Source organism: Gobius niger (genome assembly GCF_951799975.1).
Source record: "Gobius niger genome assembly, chromosome: 3".
Classification (NCBI taxonomy): Eukaryota; Metazoa; Chordata; class Actinopteri; order Gobiiformes; family Gobiidae; genus Gobius; species Gobius niger.
The window spans coordinates 10,085,993-10,098,234 of NC_136854.1; the positions used below are offsets into that span (position 1 = coordinate 10,085,993).

Below are 12,242 nucleotides of genomic sequence, written 5' to 3' on the forward strand. Positions count from 1 at the left end.
CAAAATAGCATGGTTTTTTAAAAACTGATTTTATGGAGATTAAGTTGGCTTTTCTATCCTTTTCAAATCACTATCTTATTGAAGTTGTTTTGTTAGTGAGGAACACTCTTATTTCTTGTTTGCATTAGGTGAAATGGTCCAGTTATTAACAGTTAGATCCTCTGTGGTGATGTGTTTTTTTTGTGTTTCTCTGCTGTGAGAGCGTGTGTGATGAGGCTGTTTTATTGTGTGATGTGAAGATAATGTAATGTAATTGTGTAATGTTCTGACTAAGGTTATGGTTCAGACCTGCTGTGAGGGGGAGGATGCTGCTCCTCTGTTTGTCTCTCAGATGTTATAGCAGCCAATGCTGTCGACCTGTTGGTTCATGACTTGTCGTCTTTCATGATGTGGAACATTCAGATTTATTGCACATGTTCTCTATGAAGATTTCTGCTTTAGTTCTGATGTTCTAGGTTAAGATTGAGTTGGTGTTTTGTGTTTTAAGTTGCATCGTGTATTTCTGATTAGTCCGCTTTTTGCAATTGCTTATCTGATCTGTTTGTGAATGTTTGAAATTGACAATAGTTTTCAGTTGCTCATATAATCTGGAATGTTCCCACTGTGTGGCTTTAAAGTGATGGTCTGTACATTTCAGGCTAGTTTCTCGTTCTGTTAATGTCCTTGTGTTTTACTTAAAGCTTCATTGTGTAACTTTTAGGAGTGTTTTAAAGACCACTGTGATGGAAAGTAAAGGTGCCATGTTGACCACTCATATACAACCGCTGGGTCACCACAAGGTCAAATACACACATTTGATCTGTTTTTACTCTGACACCTCACACGTAAATCATCATTTAAAACTGTTGTGAAGAAGTCTTTGTTCTTGGTTTTGCCTGTTTGCATTGGGTGAAATTTGGAGCACAGTTAGCCTCTGTGTGGTGGTGTTTTTTGCTGACTCTCTGCTGTGGTAGCGTGTGTGATGTACAGGTGTTTATATTATAATATCTGAAGTGCAGTGCTGTGGGCAGCCATTTCGTCTTTGTAAAAGGTTCATACTGTCTTGTTAGGTTAAGTCTATTCCAGTTTTGTTCTTTTAGTAATACAGAAGGTTTAGTTTACCTGCTTCACTAGTTTCAATCACTTCCTGTGATCTTCCTCTGGAAGGAGGGAGATGAAGAAGATCACAGGAAGCGATCGAAACTAGTGAAGGAGGTAAACTAAACCTTCTGTGTTACTAAAGGAACAAAACTGTAATAGGCAGCCATTTTGTGTCTGCAGGACAGTTGCTCAGGCGGTTTTATTGCAATGTGAATATACATGGGTAACACTTTATTTTACATTACCCTTGATTACTTTGTACCTGCCACATTTAGTACAATGTAATGTTCTATGTAACCATAACACATGGTTACAGAGCAGATTACACTGTACTAAATGTGGCAGGTACAATGTATCAGTGGTAGTGTAAAATAAAGTGTTACCTATAAATGTACTGTTATAGTGATTCATGTCAACATTACTGTAGTGTTCTGGTACTGGTTCAGACCTGATGTAGGGTTTGTACTTGTGAGAGGAGGGACGATGTTCTGTGTGTTTAAGGACAGCCGCCATTTTGTGTCAGATATGATACTGCTAATGTGTTTGCATTAGACTTGTTGGCTCGACTGTGACACTTCACAAATAAATCATCATTTAAAACTATTTTGTTCTAGTAGCTTAACTGTTTGTGGGGAACAAGTCTTTGTTGGTGTAGCCTGTAGTGTTGTGTGAAAATGTCCAGTTTTGACACAGTTGGCATCTATTTGTTTGCTTTTTTTCTGGTTCTCTGTTGTGAGATTGCATGTGATGAACAGGAGTACATATTCTCTGAAGCGCAGTGCTCTGGGTGGTCATTGTGTGTATTGCAGGTCATTTGCTCAGCCTGTTTTATTGTGTGACGTGAGGATAAATGCTATGAGAGCGTGTGTGATGATATAAATGTAATGTTCTGACTAGGGTTATGTTTCACACGTGTTTGTCCTTGTTTGAAGAACACGTCTGTGCTGAGCTGTGTTTGCATTAGACGTTTCAGTTCATGATTTAAACATCTTTAATGTTGTGGACAGTTTTATCAAGTCATGTGAATGTTCATGCAGTGATGATGACAGTCCTGTTGAAGACTTGGTTTAGTTCTGTGTTTTGTGGATCATTTTAATATGGCAGGTCTTCTATTTACAATAAAGTCTGACCCTGGTGGGTCTTATTGTTTGTGTAGGCCATGCAGGGTTCTGGTTCTTGTTTAGTCCTGTAGTGTCACGTTTTTACTGTACAGTTTTGTGCAACAGTTAAGTTGATCTGTTTGTGTATGTTTTAAAGTAACAATAGGTTTTAGTTGCTCATATAATCTGGAATGTTTCCACTGTGTGGCTTTAAAGTGATGGTCTGTCCATCTTTGCTGTCGCTGTTACGACACAACTGAACACTCAGTCGTTCACCAGGAGAGGGAGGAGCAGCTGCTCAGAGAGCAGGATTCAGGAGGATTACTGAGAGCTGCGTGAATGAAGCCACAGACCACTCTGGGGTGTTTTTGATAAGGAAATAGCATAACAACATGGCTAAAAGCTCCAAAAAGTCAATTTTGCATGATATAGGACCTTTAAGTTGATCTGTTTGTGTATGTTTTAAAGTGACAATAGTTTTTAGTTGCTTGTATAATCTGAAATGTTTCCACTGTGTGGCTTTAAAGTGATGGTCTGTCCATCTTTGCCTGTTTACCTTATCTGCATTTAATTATAATCTGTCTATGACCACTTTTAGACACAGTTAGCCTCAGTATAGTATTTTGCTCTGGTTCTCTGTGTGAGATTGTGTGTGATGAACAGGAGTAGTTCAAAGGCTTTGTATTTTAAAAAGGCATTATGTTTACTCTTGTTGTTTCTGTGGTGCTGTGGCCATGTTGTGACTCACAGGACAGTGGTTCTGTTATATTGATTCATGTGAACTTTCCTGTAGTGTTCTGGCACACAGGTACTGGTTCAGACCTGATGTAGTGTTCTGGTACTTGTGAGAGCGTGTCATGTAAGAGGATGTAATGTTTGGTTCTCTTTCTGTTTGTTAATGTCCTTGTGTCTTACTTAAAAGTGCATTGTTCATATTTTAGATTTAATCTAAATGAGTTCTGTTCTTGGGAGGACTCTGTTTACATGGTTTGTTTGTAGTTTGTTGAGTTCTGGTCCAAGCTTAGTGCGGATGTTGTTTCAGTGTAAGGTTTGTTAATGTCCTTGTGTCTTAAAGCTGCATTATGTAACTTTTATGTGGAAAAATAGTTTATATTTGTGGGTATTTGACCTTGTAGTAACCCAGTGGGTGTATGAGTGGTCAGCATGGTGCCTTTACTTTCCATCACAGTGGTCTCTATGACGCTCCAGGATCAATTGTTTTAAAAGGTTTTCACTGCTGACTGAGCCTCATCAGAAAACGAAAGTTACGTATGTAACTACGGTTCTATGAATCCCGGATGACCGCCAGAGCTTCTCTGTCAGTGCTTACAGCACCGCCTCTGGCGGTCAGGAGGGAACCTACTTAAGTGAATATACATGGGTAACACTTTATTTTACATTACCCTTGATTACTTTGTACCTGCCACATTTAGTACAATGTAATGTTCTATGTAACCATAACACATGGTTACAGAGCAGATTACACTGTACTAAATGTGGCAGGTACAATGTATCAGTGGTAGTGTAAAATAAAGTGTTACCTATAAATGTACTGTTATAGTGATTCATGTCAACATTACTGTAGTGTTCTGGTACTGGTTCAGACCTGATGTAGGGTTTGTACTTGTGAGAGGAGGGACGATGTTCTGTGTGTTTAAGGACAAATGTCAGGAGGGAACCTACTTAACAATTGATCCAGGAGTGTTTTAAAGACCACTGTGGTGGAAAGTAAAGGTGCCATGTTGACCACTCATATACAGCCGCTGGGTCACTACAAGGTCAAATACACACATTTGATCTGTTTTTACTCTGACACCTCACAAGTAAATCATCATTTAAAACTGTTGTGAAGAAGTCTTTGTGCTTGGTTTTGCCTCTTCGCATTGGATGAAATGTCCAGTTTTGAACAGTTAGCACCTATTTGTTTGCTTTTTCTGGTTCTCTGTTGTGAGATTGCTTGTGATGAACAGGAGTACATATTCTCTGAAGTGCAGTGCTCTGGGTGGCCATTGTGTGTATTGCAGGTCATTCTGTTTTATTGTGTGATGTTTGGATAGATGCTGTGAGAGCGTGTGTTAAGAACAGGAGTGTTGGCATGGCTGAAGGTTCAGCCTCAGTATGGTGCTCGTTCAGACCTGATGTAGTGTTTATCGTTGTGACAGCCCGTCTGTGTGATAGAGAGCGGCCATTTTGTCTCAGATGTTTTGGTTCATGATTTCTCATCTTTCATGTTGTGGAACAGTTTCATTGTGTCGCGTATTCATGTTTGTTTTGGTGCAGACTTGGTTTGGTTCTGTGTCTTGTTGATTTGAAATTGTTTTCATTTTAAGCTAATTTTAACTTGATAGATGCCTCTAAGATTTAATCTAAATGAGTTCTGTTCCTGGTGGAACTGTCTACATGTTTTGTATAGTTTGCGTTCTGGTCCAAGCTTGGTGCAGATGTTTCAGTTTAAGGTTTGTTTCTCATTCTGTTTGTTAATGTCCTTGTGTCTTACAAGCTGCGTTATGCAACTTTTATGTGGAGAAAAGAGTTGATATTTGTGGGTATTTGACCTTGTATTTGACAGTGGCTCTGTTTTCTTGATTCATCTGATCTTTACTGTCGTGTTCTGACCTGGCTCATGGTCCAGTCTCAGTGTGGTACTGGTTCAGACCTAATGTTCCTCCTCGTGAGGGGTGTCTGTGTGATGGAGAGCCGCCATTTTGATTCTGGGACTGTGTTTGCATTAGACCTGCTGGTTCATCTTTTTTTATTCGTGATGTTGTAAATATGTTTTGGAACAGTTTTATAGTGTCACTTAACACCTAATGTTACTTAAACAAAATAGCATGTTTTTTTAAAAACTGATTTTATGGAGATTAAGTTGGCTTTTCTATCCTTTTCAAATCACTATCTTATTGAAGTTGTTTTGTTAGTGAGGAACACTCTTATTTCTTGTTTGCATTAGGTGAAATGGTCCAGTTATTAACAGTTAGATCCTCTGTGGTGATGTGTTTTTTTGTGTTTCTCTGCTGTGAGAGCGTGTGTGATGAGGCTGTTTTATTGTGTGATGTGAAGATAATGTAATGTAATTGTGTAACGTTCTGACTAAGGTTATGGTTCAGACCTGCTGTGAGGGGCTGCTCCTCTGTTTGTCTCTCAGATGTTATAGCAGCCAATGCTGTCGACCTGTTGGTTCATGACTTGTCGTCTTTCATGATGTGGAACATTCAGATTTATTGCACATGTTCTCTATGAAGATTTCTGCTTTAGTTCTGATGTTCTCTGGGTGGTCATTGTGTGTATTGCAGGTCATCCTGTTTTATTGTGTGAAGTGAGGATAAATGCTGTGACAGCGTGTGTGATGATATAAATGTAATGTTCTGACTAAGGTTAGGTTTCACACGTGTTCATGTTTGAACACGTCTGTGCTGAGCTGTGTTTGCATTAGATGTTTTAGTTCATGATTTAAACATCTTAAATGTTGTGCAGCTGCTGTTTTACCAAGTCATGTGACTATTCATGCAGTGATGATGACAGTCTTGTTGAAGACTTGGTTTAGTTCTGTGTTTTGGGGATCATTTTAATATGGCAGGTCTTCTATTCACAATAATGTCTGACCCTGGTGGGTCTTATTGTTTGTGTAGGCCTTGCAGAGTTCTAGTTCTTGTTTAGTCCTGTAGTGTCACGTTTTTACTGTACAGTTTTGTGCAACAGTTAAGTTGATCTGTTTGTGTATGTTTTGGTTCTCTGTGTGAGATTGTGTGTGATGAACAGGAGTAGTTCTAAGGCTTTGTATTTTAAAAAGGCATTATGTTTACTCTTGTTGTTTCTGTGGTGCTGTGGCCATGTTGTGACTCACAGGACAGTGGTTTTGTTGTATTGATTCATGTGAACTTTCCTGTAGTATTCTGGTACTTGTGAAAGCGTGTAAGAGGATATAATGTTTGGTTCTCTTTCTGTTTGTTTATGTCCTTGTGTCTTAAAAGTGCATTGTTCATATTTTAGATTTAATCTAAATGAGTTCTGTTCTTGGGAGGACTCTGTTTACATGGTTTGTTTGTAGTTTGTTGAGTTCTGGTCCAAGCTTAGTGCGGATGTTGTTTCAGTGTAAGGTTTGTTAATGTCCTTGTGTCTTAAAGCTGCATTATGTAACTTTTATGTGGAAAAATAGTTTATATTTGTGGGTATTTGACCTTGTAGTAACCCAGTGGGTGTATGAGTGGTCAGCATGGTGCCTTTACTTTCCATCACAGTGGTCTCTATGACGCTCCAGGATCAATTGTTTTAAAAGGTTTTCACTGCTGACTGAGCCTCATCAGAAAACGAAAGTTACGTATGTAACTACGGTTCTATGAATCCCGGATGACCGCCAGAGCTTCTCTGTCAGTGCTTACAACACCGCCTCTGGCGGTCAGGAGGGAACCTACTTAACAATTGATCCAGGAGTGTTTTAAAGACCACTGTGGTGGAAAGTAAAGGTGACATGTTGACCACTCATATACAGCCGCTGGGTCACTACAAGGTCAAATACACACATTTGATCTGTAGGTTCAGCCTCAGTATGGTGCTCGTTCAGACCTGATGTAGTGTTTATCGTTGTGACAGCACATCTGTGTGATAGAGAGCGGCCATTTTGTCTCAGATGTTTTGGTTCATGATTTCTCATCTTTCATGTTGTGGAACAGTTTCATTGTGTCGTGTATTCATGTTTGTTTTTGGTGCAGACTTGGTTTTGTTCTGTGTCTTGTTGATTTGATTTATTTGTTTTCATTTTAAGCTAACTTGATAGATTCCTCTAAGATTTAATCTTAATGATTTCTGTTCCTGGTGGGACTGTTTACATGTTTTGTATAGTTTGCATTCTGGTCCAAGCTTGGTGCGGATGTTTCAGTTTAAGGTTTGTTTCTCGTTCTGTTTGTTAATGTCCTTGTGTCTCACTTAAAGCTGCATTATGCAACTTTTATGTGGAGAAAATAGTTGATATTTGTGGGTATTCGACCTTGACCCTGAAGTGCAGTGCTGTGGGTGGCCATTTTGTCTTTGTAAAAGGTTCATACTGTCTTGTTAGGTTAAGTCTATTACAGTTTTGTTATTTTAGTAAGACAGAAGGTTTAGATTACCTGCTTCACTAGTTTTGATCACTTCCTGTGATCTTCCTCTGGAAGGAGGAAGATGAGGAAGATCACAGGAAGCGATCAAAACTAGTGAAGCAGATCAGCTAAACCGTCTGTCTTGCTAAAAGAACAAAACTGTAATAGGCAGCCATTTTGTGTCTTGCAGTACAGTTGCTCAGGCGGTTTTATTGTATGATGTGAATATAAATGGGTGTGTAATAACACATGGTTACATAGAACACATGGTTACAGAGGAGATTACACTGTACTAAATGTGGCAGGTACAATGTATCAGTGGTAGTGTGAAATAAAGTGCTACCTATAAATGTAATGTTATATTGATTCATGTCAACATTACTGTAGTGTTCTGGTACTGGTTCATACCTGATGTAGGGTTTGTACTTGTGAGAGGAGGGACGATGTTCTGTGTGTTTAAGGACAGCCGCCATTTTGTGTCAGATATGATACTGCTAATGTGTTTGCATTAGACTTGTTGGCTCGACTGTGACACTTCACAAATAAATCATCATTTAAAACTATTTTGTTCTAGTAGCTTAACTGTTTGTGGGGAACAAGTCTTGTTGGTGTAGCCTGTAGTGTTGTGTGAAAATGTCCAGTTTTGACACAGTTGGCATCTATTTGTTTGCTTTTTTCTGGTTCTCTGTTGTGAGATTGCATGTGATGAACAGGAGTACATATTCTCTGAAGTGCCGTGCTCTGGGTGGTCATTGTGTGTATTGCAGGTCATTCTGTTTTATTGTGTGATGTTTGGATAGATGCTGTGACAGTGTGTGTTAAGAACAGGAGTGTTGGCATGACTGAAGGTTCAGCCTCAGTATGGTGCTCGTTCAGACCTGATGTAGTGTGTATCGTTGTGACAACACGTCTGTGTGATAGAGGGCGGCCATTTTGTCTCTGATGTTTTGGATCATGATTTCTCATCTTTTATGTTGAACAGTTTCATTGTGTCGTGTATTCATGTTTGTTTTGGTGCAGACTTGGTTTGGTTCTGTGTCTTGTTGATTTGATGTATTTGTTTTCATTTCAAGGTAATTTTAACTTGATAGATTCCTCTAAGAATTTAATCTAAATGAGTTCTGTTCCTGGTGGGACTGTTTACATGTTTTGTGTAGAGTTTGTAGATATCTGGTCCAAGCTTGGTGCGGATGTTGTTTCAGTTTAAGGTTTGTTTCTCGTTCTGTTTGTTATTGTCCCTGTGTCTTACTTAAAGCAGTACTAAGTAACGTGTTTACCTTAATAAATCCTTTTCGTAGTCCCTGTGCGGGTAATAGAAGTGTTTATGGGATGATTGGAGGGTCTTTCATCTCCCCCTGGTGTCTCTGGACAGAAAACCATGTTTGCAACTTGACTGCCACCGGTGCGGAGAAAGCAATACACACTAATGAAATCACGAAGAAGAAGCTAACATGCTAACGGGCAAAGCTAACTGCGGGCTAACGTCACTTTAAACAGTATTTACAGCAAAGTTTGAGTGAAAAAAAATATTTCCATTGTATAATTGGATGCACTGTAACCCTCTCTCCCTTCGCCTTTCCTGTTGGCGTAGTATTTACTCTCCAAGACAATTAATAAGTAAAAAAATCGTAACTTTCTACTACACCTGCAGTTGCGCTTATGGCCTCTAGGGGGAAGAGTTACTTAGTACTGCTTTAAAGCTGCATTATGTAACTTTTATGTGGAAAGAGTTGATATTTGTAGATATTTGACCTTGTATTTGACAGTGGCTCTGTTTTCTTGTGTCATGTGAACTTTACTGTAGTGCTGTAGTACGCAGGTTCTGGTTCAGACCTGATGTCGTGTTCTGGTACATGTGAGAGCGTGTCATCTAAGAGGATGTAATGTTTGGTTCTTTCTCTTTGTTAATGTCCTTGTGTCTTACTTAAAAGTGCATTGTTCATATTTTAGATTTAATCTAAATGAGTTCTGTTCTTGGGAGGACTCTGTTTACACGGTTTGTTTGTAGTTTGTGGAGTTCTGGTCCAAGCTTAGGGCGGATTTTGTTTCAGTGTAAGGTTTGTTAATGTCCTTGTGTCTTAAAGCTGCATTATGTAACTTTCATGTGGAAAAAGAGTTTATATTTGTGTGTATTTGACCTTGACCCTGAAGTGCAGTGCTCTGGGTGGCCATTGTGTGTATTGCAGGTCATTCTGTTTTATTGTGTGATGTTTGGATAGATGCTGTGAGAGCGTGTGTTAAGAACAGGAGCGTTGGCATGGCTGAAGGTTCAGCCTCAGTATGGTGCTCATTCAGACCTGATGTAGTGTTTATTGTTGTGACAGCACATCTGTGTGATAGAGAGCGGCCATTTTGTCTCAGATGTTTTGGTTCATGATTTCTCATCTTTCATGTTGTGGAACAGTTTCATTGTGTCGCGTATTCATGTTTGTTTTGGTGCAGACTTGGTTTGGTTCTTGGTCTTGTTGATTTGATTTATTTGTTTTCATTTTAAGCTAATTTTAACTTGATAGATTCCTCTAAGATTTAATCTAAATGAGTTCTGTTCCTGGTGGAACTGTCTACATGTTTTGTATAGAGTTTGCATTCTGGTCCAAGCTTGGTGCGGATGTTTCAGTTTAAGGTTTGTTTCTCGTTCTGTTTGTTAATGTCCTTGTGTCTCACTTAAAGCTGCATTATGCAACTTTTATGTGGAGAAAATAGTTGATATTTGTGGGTATTTGACCTTGTGTTTGACAGCGGCTGTTTTCTTGATTCATGTGAACTTTACTGTAGTGTTCTGGTCTGGCTTAGGGTTCAGCCTCAGAGTGGTACTGTTTCAGACCTGATGCAGGGTTTGTATTTGTGACATGTCTGTGGTAGGAGGAGGGATGCTGCTGCCCTGTGTTTAAAGGCCCTATGTGACTTTGTTGATTGCAAACACAGAAAAGGAAATCACTAAATTAAAATGTTGTTTGTGGGCCAAACTCATTCCTAACTTTCGGAACATATTTGTAGCATCCAAAATTGTCAGTTTAAAGCCAATATATTAGACCTGTTGGTTCTTTCTTGTTGTGGAGCAGTGGCATGTTTTAATGTAGTGATGATAACACTGTTGGTGCAGACTTGGTGTGGCTCTGTGTCTTGTGTACGTCTTTTTTGTTTATTGCCTTATACCTGATGGGTCCCACTAATGATGAATTCTACAGTTCAGATGAATTCTACAGTTTAGATCATTTGACTGTTTTGAGTTAATAGTTTTTAGTTGCTTATGTTATGTGGAATGTTTTGATGAAACGGGCCGTAAATGACTGTCTTCTTGGTACAACTGAGATAGTGGCTTAGTACTGCTTGGGATAAGGTCTTTCTTTTGTTACTCTTTGGTGAAAATTTGGGAAGTGGAGCGTTTTCTGTTGTCAGATTTGGAAATGTATTGTCTGTGTCTGGCAGGTTGACTAAATCTCACTTTAGGCTATATTTGGTGTTAAACTAGATACATCTAGGATCATGTGGTTTTGGTTTTGCTGGTTCTGGCTTGGTCCATGTCTGGTCCTGTCTGTGAGGACACTGAGGACAGAAGTTGTTTCACATTAAACCTGAATTAAATCTTTAGCTGTTGACAGTGTGGACTGAGTCATACCAGTCCATGCTGTGGTCGTCTCTGCCTCAGTCCATTGATGCCAGAATGAGGTCAGTACCTTCTACAGCACCATCACAAGACTGAGGCTAGGATGATATGAAGTGTGGTTTCTCTATGCGTATGACTTTAGTTTAAGACATGGCTACTTCGGTTTGATTGTTTGACCATTGTGTTGTTTACTCATTCCACTTTTGTATTTCAGATGCCGCGCGGCAAGGGGTCCAGGCGATCCCTTGCGGCCAAGAGGAGGAGGGAGAAGCAGCTCGCGGGGCAGTGCGCTGTTCCTGAGGAGGAGCTCGCGGGGCAGTCTTCTGTTCCCGTCGAGCTGCTCCCGGGGCAGTGCGCTGTACCTGACGAGCTGCTTGCGGGGCAGTCCGCTCTTCCCGAGGAGGAGCTCGCGGGGCAGTCCCCTGTTCCCGTCGAGCTGCTCCTGGGGGAGTCGTCTGGTCCCGTCGAGCTGCTCCCGGGGCAGTCGGCTGTTCACGAGGAGGAGCTCGCGGGGCAGTCCGCTGTTCCCGTCGAGCTGCTCCCGGGGCAGTCGGCTGTTCCTGAGGAGGAGCTCGATCCCTCTCCTCTTTGGCCCCCCATCGAGGAACGTAAGTGGATTTCAGAATACTTCCACCTCCTTTTTAATTCTGTTTGATATTACAATGATTTCTCTTGTCTTTGAAGCCCGTGGACCCGGCTACCGACACCGTCCCCAGGTTTGGCCCACTGGAGTGTCCGGGAAGCAGCACCGGCTGGTGCTCCCGCAGGAGTCTCCCGACAAGAAGGCAAGTTCACGAGTTTGAGAAGGAAATAAATGTGTGACTTTTGATGTGCTGACAATCACTAAATACAGATTGTTTCTTTTTTGGTCTTAGTTCATTCTGCTTGTCGGGAACTCCCATCTGCGAGCCATCGTGGACCAGCACGTGCCGATGCAGGAGGGGCACTATTCCTTCGGCTTCAGCGCGACGCCTGGTGGTGGACCCTCGCACATCCACAGGGAGCTGGCTGGGACCACCCTGCCCCGAGGTGGGTACAGTTGTACTAGCAACATTTTAGCCTTTTAAAAAAAAAAAATTTTTTTTTTTTTTTTTTTTTTTTTTTTTTACATTTTTGAAATGTCTCATATAGTTCAGCACGTTTGACCTCTGACCCTTCTCTTGTTGTCAGAGCCAGCTCTTGTCGTTCTGATGGCACCCTGCAACGGACTGTCGACGTGCCGGACGTTGGACCAGGCTGCGAGGGAGTTCGGCCAGCTCCTGGCCTACGTCTGTGGACGCTGGCCCAAGGTGTGTACTTCACTTCTATGAGGTCTGAGTACTTCATTATTGTATTTAACTTGTCTAAATTGTAATTTTGTGTTCGTAGGTGTGTGTCGTG

General features: G+C 40.7%; 2 protein-coding genes across 2 annotated transcripts in view; both read left to right on the plus strand.

Moving 5' to 3' along the window:
• The window catches only part of LOC306960263 (noelin-2-like), a 132,326-nt gene that overhangs the window by 74,814 nt on the left and 45,270 nt on the right, over positions 1-12,242 (plus strand). The gene's annotated exons all lie outside the window — the stretch shown is intronic.
• LOC306960466 (uncharacterized protein) lies at positions 11,044-12,172 on the plus strand (the record flags this gene model as incomplete). The annotated part of the gene is made up of 3 exons (XM_079552896.1): positions 11,044-11,470; positions 11,547-11,651; positions 12,033-12,172. The coding sequence occupies exons 1-3, from the start codon at positions 11,077-11,079 to the stop codon at positions 12,170-12,172; spliced, it is 639 nt and encodes a 212-aa protein (XP_079409022.1). The 5' UTR covers positions 11,044-11,076.